A 19,223-nucleotide genomic window follows, 5' to 3' on the forward strand; every position below is an offset into this window, starting at 1 on the left:
ACCTCCTGCAAATGTTTCAACGCACTCTCATACAGAGTTTGGTTTATTGTTTCACCCTGAAGCACATATGAGTGATGGACAATACCTCTGGCATCGAATAAAGCAATCAACAATTTTTTTTAATGGTTGCCTCGACCTTTTGTGATGCTGGCAACCCAGAACCTGGCCGTTCAGCGCTTTGCTGCACAAAGTTGGGATCACTTTCAGCCCTTTCCAACAACTCTGAGCCACTGATGCTCGGTGTTCCTTCTGCTCTTCTGGTAGCTAGTGAGGGACAATTCATGAGTTCAGTTCATTTTCTCCAAATCATGCCGTAGAAATCTAGTAGCATGCCGTCTTGCTAGCATGCGTAGTGACGTAGCAGCCCTCACTTAGCCTGTTCCTTATGCACTCCTCATTGACATCAGTATGGGTTGTTGATGGCTGCCCGGTGTGAGGCTCATCCTACATTGACTCCCTGCCATTCACAGAACTCTTGTGCTACTCAAACACTCATGCTCTTGGTAGTGACTGCTCAACATAAGCCTGCTGGATAAGGTTCCAGGTTTCCGTGGCTGTCTCTCCTAATTTCACATGAAACCTAATGTTCACACACTGCTCGATTTTCACATCCATGTTCTATCATCACCAAGAACACCTCAGTGGTGCAGCAAAGACATCTGTGTTTCTATGTACCATCCTGTCACCTGGGTGGAATCTTGCGGAAGCACTTTCAAGGTCACAGTTAGAGCTGCAATTTACCACACCACCTGCCACAAAACTGATTTCTAATTCATTCTAATTCTACTTTGACTTATAGCCTCTGTCTCGAAACTTTCCAGACAAAGGTTGTAGAATCATCCCATTTGACTTAATTTAGGGACATAACCAAAAGAAAATTACCCATTCTTGGGGTCAAACCATATCGATTTCAGAAAGCAATAAACATTCAAGGGACCAGTCAAAGTAAAAACATACTTTTTTTCAATTTTTGTGTGGTGTGCATCACTTAACGTAAAGAGCATAATGAACTCTTAACATACATACCGTGTAAAATAGTATGTTTAGCCAATAGCTCATAAAGGGGTGGTTGACCTGATGTTCAAATTGATAAGGGTATTCACGTTTAAAATTAACCGATATGCCTTCTGGTGGGATTTTCAGGAACTAGTCTATGTAGGATACGTTGTGTTGAAGTCGTTTAAAGCATGGGGAATATGCGAAAGAGTAAGGTCTACAGGTCAGGTTTTTTTGTGCTCTAAATCGTTTTATGGGTCAGAACAAATAAAAAGTTTTCATGTGTTTCCACCCCATGGAATCAACAAAATGAAGTTTGTAAATAAATCAGGGAAAACATAATTGATTGACAGAAGATTGGCATGGGGAATAACACTGTAATTCGGCAAGGAAATTACGAAGAATGAACGAGTCTACTCACTTTATTTTTTGAGGGATAAATATATATTGCCATGAAAGTAAAGTTTTAAATTATACTTTATAAATAAAACCTTTCTTCTTTTTCGAAAAGTCATGAAGAGTCTTACCCAATGCATTCATGTATTATGCATGTGTGAAATTTGGAACAGGTGCAAGTCAATTAAGAGAGAAGATGAAAATAGTTTGAGAATGAATTAATGTCAAATGTAATCAGAAAAAGAAAAAGGAAATGCTAATGTTGCTGCTTCATTCAATACAATGTCCTTTTTCAGGGAGGATAGCCTGGTCATGAAATTGTGTATATTATCGAGAAAGAACTGCAACGATATGTTCGCAATTTTCACCTGCCAGCTTTTCAAGTATAGGTCAATTTCAATTTCTTTATTTTCAAATTATTTCCGAGAATCCCAGTTACAACATGAGGTGCAGATGGTACAGTACTGCTTTGAAGAACCAGTGTGTATACATTAGTTTTGTCTGCATTTTCCCTGTTATTTTTGCCTATCATAATTAAATGCTTCATTCTCATCACAGCTTCACCTTCGTTAGAGTTCCTGGAATTTACATCGCATTCGCAATATCTAAAAATATAGCATAATTTCAACATTTCTTCCATTGCAGCCATGGCAACATGCTGCTGTTTCGTACTACTGCTGAATGTAAACAAAGATTTATCCTACTTAGAGCGGCGATATTGGAAGCGACACTAGCTCTCAGGTGGTAATTTTAATAGTGAATACTTTAACTGGAGGTTCTGACTGAACAACAACCAGTGCGTTGTACTATTCAACATTCCTCGCTGAATATGTACAACTAGCAATCTGTTCCAACTAAGAAGAAAAGTCCATTTTGTTTGTTCATCCATGACAATGCAAGTCCCCACTTTAAGAAAATTGAAATTGGACATTCTGCCAGTTCCTTTGTGTAGCTAGCTCTGACTTGACTCCCTCGAATGGACCGTTACTATGAGAAGATTTTTAGGTGCTAAAAAACTGAAAAAAATATTTATTTCTTATGTTGTAAAAACAATGGAAATAAGTGGCTAAAAGTTTTTTTTTTTTCAAAAACTGTCAAACAAATAAATAGATACTCACTCACAAGTAACAGCAAGATGTTAGATGCTTGTTGCATTATATTTATTACAATGAACAACAAAACACGTTTCCAAATTGTCCATTGAAAATGCATGTTGATTATCTCTGAAAAATGTATTACGAAGATGACCTTTCCACATCACACGTAGTCAGGTGTATTTTGAAGTGCGGGCTGTCATGCATACTTACACTATCAATTTCACTACACGTTTCCTCTCCAGAACCTGAGCAACTTTACACAGTTTCTGGTACCCCATGTTTTTTCGAACATACTTCGGAATCTGTCTCTAAGCACCTGCAAGCCTATCCCTGATAGAAAGTTTAATTTCTTTACAACTACACTAACGTTCTTCACTGTTTCACGAAGCAATTGTGTGGAAGTTTGCATTTTTTCTATCACACCACGCAAAAAGCTTAGATTTGCAAACATAAACCACAAATCATTTTGTAAACATCTATGTTTCAATAAATCTTGAAGTATCGTAAAATATTTAGTCTATTTTATGCAATGTCTCCAAAATATGCATACACAAATAATTAGGAAAGTTTATTTTGTCTGGAATGTATAAAATATGTACAGTACATTTTATGTTCTTCCTTTATAAATATGGGTTTTATGTGCTAAAGATAAAATTATGCATTTTTCTCTCCCAACTGCCTCATTGTTACCATGTTAAGCCTTAAGAGCACATCCCCAAGTTTCTTTAAACCCACCCACTCCCGTGTAATAGAATTTGATGTTTCACTGGTAAATCTTTGTTCATAAACACCAACACATGAAGTTCTTATGAAGAGGCTAGAGGGTTACATCTTCTGTTTGACAACACTGCAACGGAATTATCTTTTTATTTTCCAGTTTCATTGCGATTTATGTCAAAAGGGCCTCCGTCGAGAAACATTTGCTTTCAAAAGGGCCACAAACAGGCACTTAGCCAAGGAGAGGGCTCGTGGAGCTGAAGCCGTCCCCCGAAATCCTACAAACATTAATTTGAATGGTGTATAATGGTAATTAATTTTACTTTCTAAGTAGGATTAAATATCATGTGTACTAAGATGTAATATACAGAGATTCATCTTCAGGGCTTCTACCCACCCCACTTTATGGCGGCTGCTGATGAGGGTTGATCCCCCCCCCCCCTCCAGAAATAATTTTCTGGCTAAGGGCGTGGCCACAAAATGACATTTGAAATGTGTATAAATATATAAGCACCTGACATATCGTAGCCTAACAGTTATAATTTTTTTTATTATTTTTTTAGGAGGCCCTGTAATAATGTTATTCCTGGACCATTCTTAAAATTACGTGTCGCCCAAGTATTATCGCGTTGGGACACAAACGTTATTCTTGTCCGAACATCATCGTAGTTGGCCAAAAAATCCGGATTCAGAAAAGGAATCCGGATTCTCCGTTTTTACGATTCCGGATTTGGCCATCCCTAAGTTGTACACTCGCCTCAATTAGTACTCCGGCAGTTTGTTTCTTTATACAGCATATTTGCAGAAGATGCAAGGGTATCAATATACGTTTTATAAAACACAACTTATTACTAACTTCGTTGACCCTGTACATGTCTTGCTGAATGTAATCGATAATTGCATTTTATAACCTGTTCCCATCTCCTCCTTTTCTTAAATTTTATGCCGATGAGAACATTATCCCTTTATTGATTTTAAAACATCTTTAGCGAGCGAAAAAAGGGCCCCATTTCATGCATTACGTCATCATCGATTCGGCGAGGAATCGGCAGGTGTCGCGCGGGATCGTGCACCTTCGTGATGGTGTGAGTAAAGCAAGCTTATGCTCGAACAGCTGTGCATCAGTCTGCAACTGTCAGTGAAGGTTTACGTACGGTGTAGTGATGTGCTTGTGAAACAGTGCATGGTGGTGACTCGGAAGTGCTTTTCCCTGTAAATGGTGCATTCAGTCTGCATTGTGGAAACGTATGCTGGTGTAAAACCGGCGAGATTGTGTCGTATTTTATAGACGAGAATGCCGAAATGGTAATTTAATATGAGAAATGCGTTCGGTTGGTTCATGCAGATATCGATCATATCATCGTAGGGGCGTGTTTATTATAATTCTTTTTAAAGCGTATTGCAGAAGTTTTAATGCGGACACGGCACTGGTGATAATTCAGCATTCTTGGATTGTTCAGCATAAAATGCACTTACATGTATATTTCACGGTCTCCTCGATGGCGTTGTGGTAACGTCGTCGCCTTGAAATCAAGGGGACCCAGGTTCGAAACCGGCGAGGGCACAATGCTGTTCGGACACTACTTTATACTGTAGGCCCAGTCCCGATTAGCATATCTGCATAAAGTGAATATATCGGCGATATATCGTCCCCACTATATGTTGCTATATATCGTGACGGTATATCGCCAACACGATATATATCGCCAAAATATGGTGACGATATAGGCTATCACCTGGACGATATTTTTTAAAATATCGCGATATATCGTCCGGACGATAGATCGCACAACACTAGATTTTAATCGCAATTACCCGGTTGTGACAATTCAACGAAATCGATGAATTGACTAACACCCATAGGTGTATTATTCCTGTGCGTGTCTTTTAGAAATTATTTTAGTTCTGAGGTACCACATTACTAGAAATTAAGCAGACTTGGTAATTTGCTAATTTTCTTATCAAAAAAGGTACAAGTTAAATGGACAATATTTATTTCGGCTTTGTATACAAGACGAAGTTAAGGCTTTAATTAATGCATTTTCTTCCACTTAACCATCCACTTCGACATTCTTACATCTGTTTACTAATAAGAATGAAATAAAACAAGTGAAGTGCTTCCCTGTGCGTTGCACCACGCCATGAAGGCATATAGGGGGTGTGGAATTAGAGCCCCATACTTTCTTGATCACGGCTGAAGGTGGGCGTGGTGTGATCAGCACCACGCCTTTACTTCCCAGAGTTTGCTCCAGGTACCCACTTTATACGATGCTGGGTGGGCGCCGGATCGAACCCGGGTCTCTCGCATGGTAGTCAGACGCCATAACGACGGAGCTACCGCGGCTCAGTATAAAGAAGAAATAATACAAAAAAATACAGTTTATAAACGCAGACACACTTTTCAACATAAAGTATTGACCACTTAATTTAGACATTTTGGCACAAGATTAGCACACACCAGAGTTCAATTCCGCTGCAGTCTTTCTTTCATTAACTTATACCATTGGCTCTTTTAAATCAAAACCCCACATACGTATGTATGTATGTTCCGAGTTATCGATAAATCTCGATAGTGCTTCCCGTTCCAGCAGCGATAGGAATTTTGTGAGGAAAGATACGGCTGCTTTTAATAGTATGTTCTATAATTTACCACTTTGTATATATTCAACATTAGTTTCTCTGGTAAAGCTCGAGTGTAACCCCTCTCTGCTATAGATGGCTATGAGAAATCTGTCCGTCCGGAGTTGATCTGCCAAGCCTTTTATTTCTGAACCCACAGCACCGCTCGTTAGATAAATATCTACCCAAAGGATCTGGATTTAAATCGTGACCTTGGCTTAGGTGATACTTTGCGAGTGTCAATTTTTATCCATTCATCATTCATACATACAAGTGTACACGGCGTTCCATGAACACAAAGGTAAAGCTCCTTCCTGTGCGTCACCGTTCCATATTTGTTGTGAATGTATGACACCAAACTTCGCACGGCTTGCGTTGCCCGTTGGTGACCATTGTTTAGAGGCATGGTTAGCCCCAGAATTCGCGATTAAAATTAACCGATATGCCATCTGCCGGGATTTTCAGGAAGTACTCTAAGTAGGATACCTTGTGTTGAAGTCGTTTAAAGCATGGTGAATATGCGAGAAAGTGAGGTCTACTGTTCAGATTTTTTTTTTTTTTTTTTTTTTTTGCTCTAAATAGTTTTATGGGTCAGAACAAATTAAAAGTTTTCATGTGTTTCCACCCCGTGGAATCAACAAAATGAAATTTGTTAATAAATCGGGGAAAACGTAATTGACAGAAGATTGGTATGGGGGATATAACACTGTAATTCGGCAAGGAAATTACGAAGAATGCACGAGTCTGCTTACTTTATTTATCTAGAGATAAATATATATTTCCATGAAAGTAAACTTTTAAATTGTACTTTATAAATAAAGCTTTTTTCCCCCCGAAAAATCATGAAGCGTCTTAACCAATGCGTCCATCTATTACCGGTGTTACGTATGTGTGAAATTTGGAACAGGTGCAAGTCGATTAAGAGGGAAGATGAAAATAGTTTGAGAATGAATTAATGTCAAATGTAACCAGAAAAAAGTGGACATGCTAATGTTACTGTTTCATTCAGTACGATGTCCTATTTCAGTGAGTATAGCCTGGTCATGAAATCGTGAATATTATTATTAAACCAGCCTTTCTCTTTCGAGAAAGAACTGCAACGATATGTTCGCAATTTTCTCCTGTCCCAGCTTTTCAAGTACAGGTCAATTTGAATTCCTTTATTTTCAAATAATTTCCGAGAACCCCAGTTATGACGTGCAGATGATACAGCACCAGTGCGTATACATAGTTTCGTCTGCATTTTCCGTATTATTTTTGCCTATCATAATTAAATGCTTCGTTCTCAGTACAGCTTCACGTTTGTTAGAGTACCTGAAATTCACATCGCATTCGCAATATTTAAAAATAATGCGTAACTTAAACGTTTTCTACCATACCAGTCATGACAACACGCTGCTCTTTTGTACTACTGCTGAATGTAAACAAAGATCTATCCTACTTAGAGCGGCCATATTGGTAGCGACACTAGCGCTCAGGTGGTAATTTTAATCGCGAATAGCTTTATGCGAGGTAATTGGCGGGAGAATTCCCATTCAATCCATTCCCGGTAATTTAACTCGGATAACCCACGTAAAATGCCAAAATATATGTAAATGCCTGAAGGTTATATAATCATTTTACACAAAATGAGAAAAATATAACAATCTCATTTTTCATAGACAATCTACGGATGTCTTAGTGGATGCTTGTTATTTGGTGTGTTTGTCAAGCGTGCAACACATTAACTGTACAACACCGTTGTTTGCACGCACATTTGTGCACGTTGATTGCATACTTCCGCGAAGAAAAGTATCCCCCCTCCCCCTTCAAATGGCGTTTCAGCATCAGAATACATCATTGTTTGTTCCGCCAGAAAAAAAAAAAGGCATGGTCGTCCAAACCTTGAATTGAAGCTACGGAGTTGAACATATTACTGATCATATCGTGATCAGTGGCGGATTAAGTTTCCTCGCGCCCCTAGGCACAAACTTAATGTGCGCCCTTATCAGAAGAAAAGTAGTAACTTATTTGCACTGACCCAGTACGTAAGTTCCGTCTAAATATGTGATTGAAAATGGTTCCCCAAGGTCCCAACAGATTTCTGCCTTGTTAAGAGTGTCAACTTGCAGTTTTTGTGTTCTTCAGAATTTTCGTGTGATGCTAGAATATTTGAAATGTTTTTCCAGTCTGAAATGCTGTGAGTTGCGATGTTTGTCTTGCCCCTTGAACAACCTGCATGATGCACAATAAACGGCACCAGTGCTGCACGAATATAGCAAATAATTCCGCAAAATTGATTTTCCATTTACAAGTTTACGAAAAAAACACTATTATTTAAAAATCTTGTCTTACCTGCTATGAGTCTTTGCAATTTAGAAAAATCGTTTTCAGCATTCTGATTAAATTCCACGTCTTAGAAGAATGTCAATTGTATACTCATTCAGACACCACTCGGCAGGATCGTCACTAACGAAATTTGCACTCTCACTGTCACAATCAGGAACTCCTACGAACTGAGGGGACACTACCTCAGGTGCACTTTCTTCCTCCACTAAACCCACAATATTTTCGACATTTTGCGTTTCACAGAGTTCACTCGATGTAGCCGCTTCCACTTCAATTTTTGGACTGTTTTCGGAAATCACATGTTCCTTTCGTCTAAAAAACGTGTCCACTGTACCAAGCTTTTTCTGTAAGGTTGCTTCTCTTTCACGCTTTTCGTTTGCAAGTTTACGATAAGCCGCCCCACTTAACTTTGTTCGCTTCATGCTGCCTGCTGAATAATAAAAAAAACCCACCAAATCGCAAACGCACTAGCAACAAACTGAATGCACCAGCCAGAGAATCCAGTAAGACAAAAACTAGTTGCGGTCCACACGAAAGCTGCACTCACTCACTCACTCACTCACTTATCAGCAGTGTTTATGTGTTTATTTTTTATTAACGACTGGCATTGTTACAGATGCGAGTTTCAAACAATCAGTTTCTTTCCTGCCTGGCCATTAACAAACGCTTAGTGGAAGATCGAGAGGTATGTATTTACAAAATCAAATCAACAAAGGCTGGCCGGCTTGCATTGTCATTGTAAGCAATAAAAGCCACAGCACGGGTTAAAAACAAATTGATTGGCGCCCGAAGGAGGCAGAGCAACGAAACATTTCTTGATAACACATAAATCCGATGTCCGGAAAGTAATAGGACTGATTTTTTTTCGCCGCAACTGTACTTCGGAGCGCGCGCGCACTGACTGTATTCGGTAGAGGGGGTTCCTACCTAACCTACAAGCGGCTAGTCAGTTGTCTCCGAGCACCCGGAGAGTCAGGACAGGCTTTTTCGCGCGACGTGTTTCTGTGAGTGGTGCAAGCCGAAAATGCAGCGTTCGTTAGAGCAGAGGTACGCGATTAAATTCTGTGTGAAACTCGGTAAATCTGCGACAGAGACGTTTGATATGATCAAGCAGGCTTACCCAGATGATACTTTAGCAAGAAGTGGTGTGTTTCGGTGGCACAAGGCCTTTTCGGAGGGCCGGGAAGAGGTCGCCCAAAAAAGGCAAGAATGAGCAAATCCAAAGTGAAAACGATGCTCATTGTCTTTTTTGACATCAAAGGCATCGTCCACCATGAATTTGTTCCTCCTGGAAAAACCGTCAACGCCAAGTTTTATGTGGAAGTGCTCAAGAGACTCAAACGAAGGGTCAATCGGGTCCGACAAGACATCGCAGCCGACTGGAAGTTGCACCACGACAACGCCTCGGCTCACACCGCCTTTCTTGTGACCAGCTACCTGACCAAGGCAGGCATCCCAACGCTTCCGCAGCCGGCCTACAGCCCAGATGTGGCCCCCCCGGACTTCTTTTTGTTTCCTCGCCTGAAAAGGCCGATGAAAGGCAAGCATTTTGAGACGACAGAGGGGATCCAAGCATCTTGCACCGCGGCTCTAAAGGCTATTCCGGAGAATTCCTTCCGTGACGCCTTCAATGATTGGAAATCGCGCTGGCAGCGCTGTATCGACGCAGAAGGAGACTACTTTGAAAGTTTTTAAAGAATTGTAACGATTGGCTCAATAATTTTTTTTAAATCGACTCAGTCCTATTACTTTCCGGACAAACCCTGTACATCAAGGTTGCTTTCGTATGAAGCGAAAGTTTTGCAAACCGTTGATTTGAAACATTGGTTTCATAGGTCTATATTGTCACTGTGTACGTAAGACACTTTTTATTATTCTTGATATTCTGGAAAAAAGATTTGCCGCCCCCAAGAGTTACCGCCCCTAGGCACGTGCCTAGTGGGCCTAGTTGGTAATCCGCCACTGATCGTGATGTTTGTGTGCTCGCGCGTCTTACTTGGACTACTTTTCATTGTGTGTGTACACTCGCGGTCACACACATTCAGTGTTTAGTAGAGTTAAATCATCATGTTTTTGTAATTTCTAATACTTCGTTACATTTTTCATTCATTCTTTTCTCTTGACAAGATGCACGCGTTTGTGTCGAAACGTCGAATAAATAAAGTATCATCCACAATAATGGGACTTTTCCATTGGTTTGAACTACATTTTAATACCCTTCGCACTAGAAAATTCATGTTTATAATTTTTAAATTTGTAGCACGATCACTGTTGGGTTCTCTTTCTGCACAAATATATGTATAATTATTCCATGTGTCTTTTGCAAAAAATATTATATATAATATAATATATAATAATATATTCGACCACCGCAATCCCCATAGCGAAGTAGTAACATAGTTGTTTCATAGGCACGGGATCCCGGGTTCGACACCCTTAGTGGTTTGGACCCCACTTTAAACTGTAGGCCCAACAAAGCTCAGACTTCATTCGCCTATCGATTTCGGTGATTCGCTGTCACCATTCAGACTGTTGACTGGCATTTATTAAATTTTGTAACAGTCCAATTTCTTTAAAATTAGTTGCCACAGTCGGTGGACCTGTCTTTGGTCTGTGATTATCGTTGGGTTGTTGTGAAGAATTTTATTGGTTGATGGACCGTTGCGTAGTGTAAGAAACGAGCTATCATTGATTGTCGCCAATAGCCACGCCCACAGTTGCGATTTCCACATGGGTTTTGTAAATATGTATCCCCAGCAGGTTTCATATAGGAGTAAATTAAAGATGAGGAGATTTAAAGTGTTTATTGAAGTGGTATTCAGCAATTGTATACTAACACGTATATAAAGAATAAAAATAGCTCAAATATCTTTTTTACCCCAAGATGTTTCTTCTGAAGTTACGGGTTTCGAGGTATTACGTGGACCATTCAGAGGTAATATGACCCAAGTTTGTATGCGGTATCATATATTAATGGTTAATCGGTTCACGAGCCGGGATTTATTTACTATACTGTGCGTTAACGTTCTGGGATAGTCAATTATACAGGGTTTTTACCAGTCTGTAAGTCAAGAGAAAGTAAAGAAATCAACAAGGAGGTCAAGAAGTCAATAAACAGTCATGAAATTAAACTTGTGGTCAAGAGTTTTTGCTATCACAATGACTGATTGATTTAGTTTATTTTACTTGATGTTTTTGCCCCTTTGGCTAATCGCGAAGATGAAGATGAATGGTGGTAAGATAAGATAGGTGGAGGGACAGTCACAAATATATAGGAACGACAACACGAGCCCCACATAAGATTATACTAACGTGAGTCCAGTCACCAGAACGTCGCCATAGTCTGCCAAATGCAGTCCAGGATGCATAATAGATAAAGCAAGTCTAATTCTGTTGTTAACTACAGCTCCAGTTTTCATCTTAACTGGCCCTTTGGTATGTTTTTATCATTAAATAAATACAGGGTATGTATAAAAGAACTCCTGGGTTTTGAAGCTAAATATTTTATTAAAAACTGAAACTCAGGAGAAAGTAAATACATATTTTTGAAGGTAATGTTATAAAGTTTTGTTTACAATTTAGTAAATTCCAATGTGTGCCCCGTTTGTAGCACGACACACATCCAAAGGATAATCAACTTTTGCCACGTCCTGGCCAACATGTCTGGGGTGATGGTTGCCACAGATGCGATAATTCTTTGCCTTAGATGGTTGACATCTTGAATTCTCTCCGCATAAACCACGTTCTTCACATGTCCCCATAGGAAAAAGTAAGGGAGTAAGGTCCGGACTTCTGGGAGGCCATGGAATAGGCCCTTTCCTTCCAATCCACACTTCCAGTTTCTTTAAACGCCTTAAGCCATTGAAGAATGGTTTTGTCCGAAGGCTAAACACCACCATACTCGCTTCGACAGTTCCGCTGTACAGCAATAACAGATCCAGTTTCTACAAGCCATATCACACACTGCGCTTTGTTGTGGCGTCGCCGTTGCACTGAACTGCACCGACTGTATTCGGCCACCTCAAGGTCATCGCTGCGCAGCGTTGCCATCCTTTTTTGGAATAAACTCCAAACGGCGTGAATAAAACTTGATGAGCTACTGATTTCAAAGTAATTAACTAACCTGAGTTACCTAATACCGTTTGCGCGCTATCATTGTTTAAAACCCCGGAGTTCATTTATAGACACCCTGTATTTATTTTCTTCATTGCTAATTTCCAACTTTACCCACGAAAAAAAGGTCAAGAAGTTTAGATTTTTAATTTTGGTAGATGTTAATTGCTTTTACGTTTAGGTATTTGAAGAGTGAAGTTAAAGACGGACTTGTATGAGAGGGTGTCAACAACTTCGCTTGTCTCAGGAAATGCATTCATCTTTTTTGTGAGTTTTTATTTAACGTAGAGTAAAATCACTTGAGTCCTAGTCGTTGTATCAAAGACCTGGGAAATGTTCGTTTAGGATTGAAATGAATCTTTTTAAGAGTTGCGTGTAGTGAGCCACTTTCTTTATCGTCATATCGCATTTATGGATGACTTTTCCTCTTCGGTATCCTGTCTGTTATCTTTCGGTGGTTAAAATCTTGCTGAGTGGTGTAAATTGAACCAGCGCAGTACAGGGAGAAGCATTGTCCAATTTTGGCTGTGGACTAATGACCTCTCGTGGGGGCGCATGACCCTTATTTCAGCTGTCGCCCTGTGTGTTCATTAGTTATTTATTAGGAAGAGGGCCATCACCATTTTACTCTTGTTTATTGTTAGTTTTGGGCGTCTTTGTATTAGGTGTCAGTGGAACGCGATCGCGTTTTTGACGTAATACAGTGGCGTGCCCAGGATTTCGATCGGGGTTAGGGGTTATGTATACTTTTATTAGTAGTCAGCCTTCATTTTTATCATCTTTTACTGCCTTTGGCGCTCTTTTTTTTAGGAACACTGGGCGAAAGGGGATTATGACCCCCACCAACCCCTCGTTTGACACGCCAATGGTAATAGATGACTATGCTATAACTTGGCAATTTTAAAAACAAGACGCTGCAAATAGCTGTTGCGCATCTCGCACCACATTTCCCCACTCCATTCTCCGCAGCGACATTGGTTCGCAGTGTTGCAACCTAGAGGGAGCGGAATGGTCTGAGGATTTTCAACGGAATTTGTATTCTCTTTTTCCTGGGCTGTTTTCTACCTGTCGGAGTACAGAAATTCAGCTCACCTTTCGCCAACGACTCTTTTCCTTCTTTAAAACTTGGCCTCCCCGATCGCGCAGTGGTAGCGTCGTCGCCTTGTAATCAAGGGGTCCCAGGTTCGATTCCCGGTGGAGGCACATAGTGGGATCCCACTTTAAACTATAGGTCGTCCCGTTTAGCCTTACCGTGCATAAAGTGGACAAAACAACAAATCAATCCAATCCAATTCTTTTAAAACTTGAGAAACCATCCATTTAGATACTCCCGTGGCGGCGCTTGTGGACTCGACAACATTATACGTAAGTTTAAGTAACTCCTCCTGATTTCCCAAATATGTTGCAACATTGTAAACAATTTATCTGGCCTGTCCTCTAAGGGACATTCCAGAGCAGATTGTGGATTTCGTTGGACCCGTCGTGATTTGATTTTTGCATTTCAAAAATATGCAGCCAAGAGTAAAGAGCAAGAACATTTTTATGCTTTAAAAAAGAACACAGGCAAACATCTTATCAGATTGCCTTCTCGTAACGATTGTTGTACGATAAACAAAAGAACCCCCACCCCACTCCTTTTTTTTTTTAAAAAAAACAACAACCACCAGGCCACTGCTCGTTGTCGCATTCAGAAAATGAAGTCATTCGCCGTGTAGTTTCTCTTCGTTATAAACCTTAACGCGCGTGCGTAATACTACAGTTTAGGATCCGCGCACCGCACGCATTTTCAAAGACCGGATTAAATCAAATGAACCACTGATAAACTGATATGAGCCGGCATCGTCAATCTACACAGTAAAAATAGTTTGTCATATTTGTTTTAGCTTAGTTTTGCTGAGTTGGCACCACTCGTATTCTCAAGGCCAGACTAGGACGTAGAGGAGTGGTGGGGAGGATGACGTAATAGGAACTGCTCCGCAGCGATCTGCGCATATCTGGACTTTCAGGCTATACATAAGCACGAGAACGACTTTGGCATGATTTTGTCCTTATAGAGAAGTTATATCTTTCTTCATGCGTAGCCAGATGGTAGCGCGCTCTCCTTTGGTACGAGTGATCCCGGGTTCAATTCTCGGAGGGGGAGCCTCATATATTTCGGCGTTCACCCAGCACAACTTGGGAGCTACTTGAAAATAAGAAATAGCGGACTCCGGTCTCGAGAGCAATAAAACAGCAGCGATGGGAGACTCGATCCGCTGACCACCCGCCACCCAATGAAACGAACAAGTTTTGAATATTGAGTTTGCTGCCGACCTCCGCGGTGGAGAGGTTAGCACAGCTCGCTGGCTCAGGGATCTCAGGTTCGAATAATGTGAATAACTCTTCTCTTGCGCCTGGTAATCCATTGGGATTTGATATCTCGTTAGGGAATGTCATGTGACTAAACTCTGTTCCTTCCAGTCTTCAGCAAGCAACGGGAATGAGCCTTCTTGGATTATGTATACTAGTAAAGACCATGACGTCACTCGAGAAGTCCCTGGAGTAACACGAGATAGTCTATTAAACTAAGTAGTACGAAAATATTGTGGCGAGGCTTCATGTATTTTTCACATACAGTTTCGTAAGGTAATTTCTGGTGTTGAACAATACCTCCAAAAAGTAGCACCCTATATAACGTGGCAGCATTATAAAGTATACTGAAGTAGAACGCCAGCTAGAAATTTGAAGAAAGGACGTTGCATGATTTATATGATCGGTTTCCTCTGCTTCTCTTTTCGAATTGGAATATCGATTCTTAATCTAAGAATAGCTTACAGGTCAGGAGCTTTAATTATGTGTGCTCTCCTCGTCTAAAATTGGAAGTACGGTTATTTAATGTTTATTTTTTGCTATTTCGGTACGTAGCATGCGTGTGGACTTATGTACAGACTGAAGGATTCCATTGAAGAGTATCACATGCTTTGGTGTCGGTTGATCGATTAATTTTGGTGTTTTAAGTCCACTTTATGCACAGTAAGGCTAATCGGGACTGGACCTACAATTTAAAGTGGGATCCGAACCACTATGTGCCTCCACCGGGTATCGAACCCGGAGCCCCTTGATTACAAGGCGAGGACGCTACCACTGCGCGCATTGGTGTCAAGACTATTTCTTCACCAATATTACAGATAGATCAGCATAAGTTTTCGTTTCATTGGCTACGTTTTCGCTTTCATTAGAACCAAATAATTTGATTGCAACAAACATTTACGCATTGTAGTCAAGGATAAAATAATTCTTACCTTCAGTATGATGTATAGTCCCGGACACTTCTGGGTTGTAACAAATCCATTGATTCTCAATCGAAACTTTACAGCCCAGAAGTGTCGGTGGCTGTACAATTTACATTGCTAATACTAAATGTGTAATAGAAGTTCGTACTACAAACGGTAGTTTTAACATTCCTTGATGTTCAGATATTAAAAGGCTGAAGAAGAGTTCGTTTACTTGAAATTAAATTGATTGCAGAACACGTTCTAATAAAGGATAATTTTTCTTTATTTCCGTTTTTGTGACGCTGCATATCAACAATTGTCATTACCGTAAATTGCAATTTCCGATAATTGGTGTTTGTTGAAGAAAAGCACTAGTATAGATCCAGAGATTTAACCCCCCCCCCTTTCAAGATAGCATAGTGGCTAACGTTGTTGCCTTGTAATAATTTCCAGGTTCCATTCCCAGTGGAGACATTTCAGTTGTTTGTTGTCGTTGATTTATTTTACTTCGCTTTGCTATCGCTTTTGGCTAATCGCGAATATGAGATGAATGGTGAGATGAAATTGGTTAAAAGACAACCCCTTCAGCGATTCCTATCCCACTTTCAACTGTAGGTCCACTACAGATTGTCCTTTTTGTGCATAAGATGGACTGAAAAAAACTCACTTTCAAGCAGAGTTGTTAAAGGTTCAGGAATTTTAAATAAATTCAATTCCGGTCCAGGAGAGAGAATAAGTAAGTGTAAATAGGTTCTGGACCGTAAATAACCTTTTATCTGTAATGTATTTTAATTCGGTCCAGGAAACTTTTTACCAGATCAATTTAAATTCGGTCCTGGAACCTTTTTTAATGAAACAATACGGTCCGAGAAATGTTTCCTGTTCTGCAGCGGAACCCGATAGAACCTATTAGAATTTATGGTTTCCTGGACCTATAACTACCCTGCTTTCAACTGTAGCCGACCTCCATGGTGTAGTGGTTACCACAACGCACTACGACGCCAGGTCGAGTGTGAGGCGTGACCCAAACGTCAACCCAATTTCCACATAGTTCACCTTGGATTGCATTGCTCTGGCGTCTGGACATGCAGCTACTATAATCCTCTGTAGGGATTATGCTGTGTCCAGATGCGTTTGTTCCTTCATCTTAGAGCCATTCATCCTCATATTTGCAATTAGCCAAAGTGGCATAAACTCGAAATATCATCCACGACGCCTGGTTGGCTTCCGTAGTGTTAATACGTCGGGAGTCCCAGGTTCGAATCCCGGCGGGCATGGATGTTTGCGAGTGTCCATTCATCAATTTCATCATCAATCATCCCCATCTTCGCAAATTAGGCAAAAGTGGCACAAGAAGCGAAGTAAATCAAATCAATCAAGCGTAGTGGCGACGTCACATTGCAATCAAGGGGTCCCGGGTTCTATACCCGGTTGAAGCACACTACAAGTGGTTCGGATACTACTTTAAACTGTAGGTCCATTTCTGATTAGCTTTCCTGTGCTTAAAGTGGACTTCGAACAATCAAACGACACTTGGTGTCCCGGGTTCGAATCCCTTGTCCCTTCATCTATTTCATCCTATCATTACTCATCCACATCGTGTGAATTAGCCGGAAGTGGAAGAAAAGCGACCCTAAATAACAAACATCAGATCAAAACGGCTGTAGGCCCATTCCCGATTAGCTTACCTGAACCCCAAGTGAACTGGAAATCAAATTTTGAAAGTTCGAGGACTATAAAAGCAAGGCAAAAGTCTATAGTTGGACTGAAACGACCGCATTGGTCTGGCCCTGTTTTACTTCCGCAGTGTCGAGCGATCCTTATGTTGGAGACAGGGGATCGATTTCTGTTGGAAATGAGAGAACGGGTTCGCAGGTGTTTACACGCTGGTTATCCGAGACCCAGACGAAGCCTGGATTTGGGACCGTTGGAGACACGTCCATTGGGTCGTTGTTATTGATTACCTCACTGTTTCGCCTCCTGCATTTTTTGTGGCTCTGCCATTTTTTTCTTTAATGAAAGATTGCGTGCTTGTGGCTGACATCCAAATCTTTATTTCGGTCACGGTTACTGCAGTACGGAATTGTAGAGCCGAGAACGAGACTTCCAAGACTCGTTCTCGTTCGAGACTTTCCGTGGCGGAGTGGTTAGCACAGCGCGCTACGACGACAGGGGTCTCGGTTCGAATCCTGGCATGGGTATTCTTTGGGAGTGTCCTTTATCATCTCACCGTCGCGATTAGAAAAAGTGGCAGCGACGCTAAATAATCAAAATCGAGACATTTTTTAACGTTATTTTCGGTCTGGTAGAATTTTACGTGACGGAGCATTCAGTGGGTTAGTTTAAGAACAGGAAGACATGTGGCTTTTTATTATTGTTCATGAAGCTCTAAACTTTGCATAAGGCTCTTCCTTTACTGGCTGCGAAATGCCGCAACCAGAATTCAATCAGTCAAAAGATCTTGCTACGCAGTAATTTTTACGTTTCATTGGCTTATGTGACCGGAAAGTATTGTTTATTTAAATTCTGGGAGACTACAGCATTTGTTCTGTATCTATGGAAAGGGAGAAGGTGTATACGTGGACTAGAGCAGCATGCAGTGTAATGTAAAATTGATCGTTGTGCATAGAAAATTTAGTCAAAATACGGACACGCAGATCTAGTGAGAATACTGTGCCAGGGGCGCCGACTTGTCAAAATTATTGGCGGGGACCTCTGATCACTGAAATAAATTAATGAATGACTCACTCCCTCCCTTTTTTAAGTTTTGGCCTCAGTGTTCGGAATCTCGTAAAAGCCCATGAATTCCTCAAAATTATTATTTTTTTATTTACAGTTCGAATGCAAAATGTCAATTGTTCACTGATGGATATGTCACAAGTTTCGTCAACCATAGTAGCAAAATATTCCCGACTTTTAATATCTGCTACCACGGAGCGCAAAACTGATCTCTCTAATATATCAATTATCTCGTTCTGAAAGTCATGTGAGAGCCATTTGTAGCTCCTAGTTCATGCACATCTTCTTTTGAACCTCTTTTTAGTAAAAATGTTAACAATACTCATAATTATATACTTAGTATATAGTAATAAGTCATGTGTTTTGCTGTCTCTGGTCATAGCCCCCCAAAGTTGATGGTTTAGCATTCTCAGCCCCCCAAAGTTGATGGTCTATAACATTTCAAATGTGCATTTAAAGTTAAGTTCATGTGGCACAATTCAGAGTAAACTTTACAAGAGATGCAAAATAATACATTAGATCCTCTTAAGCAAAATTATTTGGGGGGCTCTGCCCCCACATCGTTAACATTGGGAAGGGTGGTTCGAGCCCCCCAAGCCCCATGGAGTACTGTGCTACTGGCAACACTGCTGCCAGGTCACTTTTTTCTGAAGAGACTTAGAAAGAAGAGGAAGAAGCTTCACATTGAGCCGCATCTGCCCCAGTAACAGACTCTAGTTCATTATTCAAATTCATTAATTGTCAAGAGGTACACATGGCTCAGTTTTAGATCACACCTGCCTTTAGAAAACTAACACCACACATGCAGTTTTTTTAAGTGCAACGAAAGCAAACACACTCTGCGAGCAACTGCAGTGTTTGTTGTATTAAACTATCCTAAATCCTCCCCTGAGCAAGATTGAAACTAGTACTTCATAACACAGTCCCAAGGACTCTTTAATTTACTTACACTATGAACCAGATG

At 40.5% G+C, this 19,223-nt stretch overlaps 1 protein-coding gene across 9 annotated transcripts in view; it reads left to right on the top strand.

Annotated features, from left to right (window-relative positions):
- The window catches only part of LOC146004671 (ubiquitin-conjugating enzyme E2 W), a 71,791-nt gene that overhangs the window by 13,570 nt on the left and 38,998 nt on the right, over positions 1 to 19,223 (top strand). For 5 of the 9 annotated variants that reach the window (XM_083143587.1, XM_083143589.1, XM_083143591.1 and 2 more), the window contains exon 1: positions 4,318 to 4,511. The exons of the other annotated variants lie outside the window; for them this stretch is intronic. Coding sequence is in view for 1 of the 5 variants with exons in the window: in XM_083143595.1 (XP_082999721.1) it covers positions 4,509 to 4,511 (3 nt within the window). In the remaining 4 variants the exon portion in view is untranslated. Of the gene's footprint in view, positions 1 to 4,317; positions 4,512 to 19,223 lie in introns of those variants that run through there. 9 annotated transcript variants of the gene reach the window in all.

The sequence above is a fragment of the Lepisma saccharinum genome, chromosome 22, assembly GCF_977018435.1.
Source record: "Lepisma saccharinum chromosome 22, izLepSacc3.1, whole genome shotgun sequence".
Taxonomy (NCBI): domain Eukaryota; kingdom Metazoa; phylum Arthropoda; class Insecta; order Zygentoma; family Lepismatidae; genus Lepisma; species Lepisma saccharinum.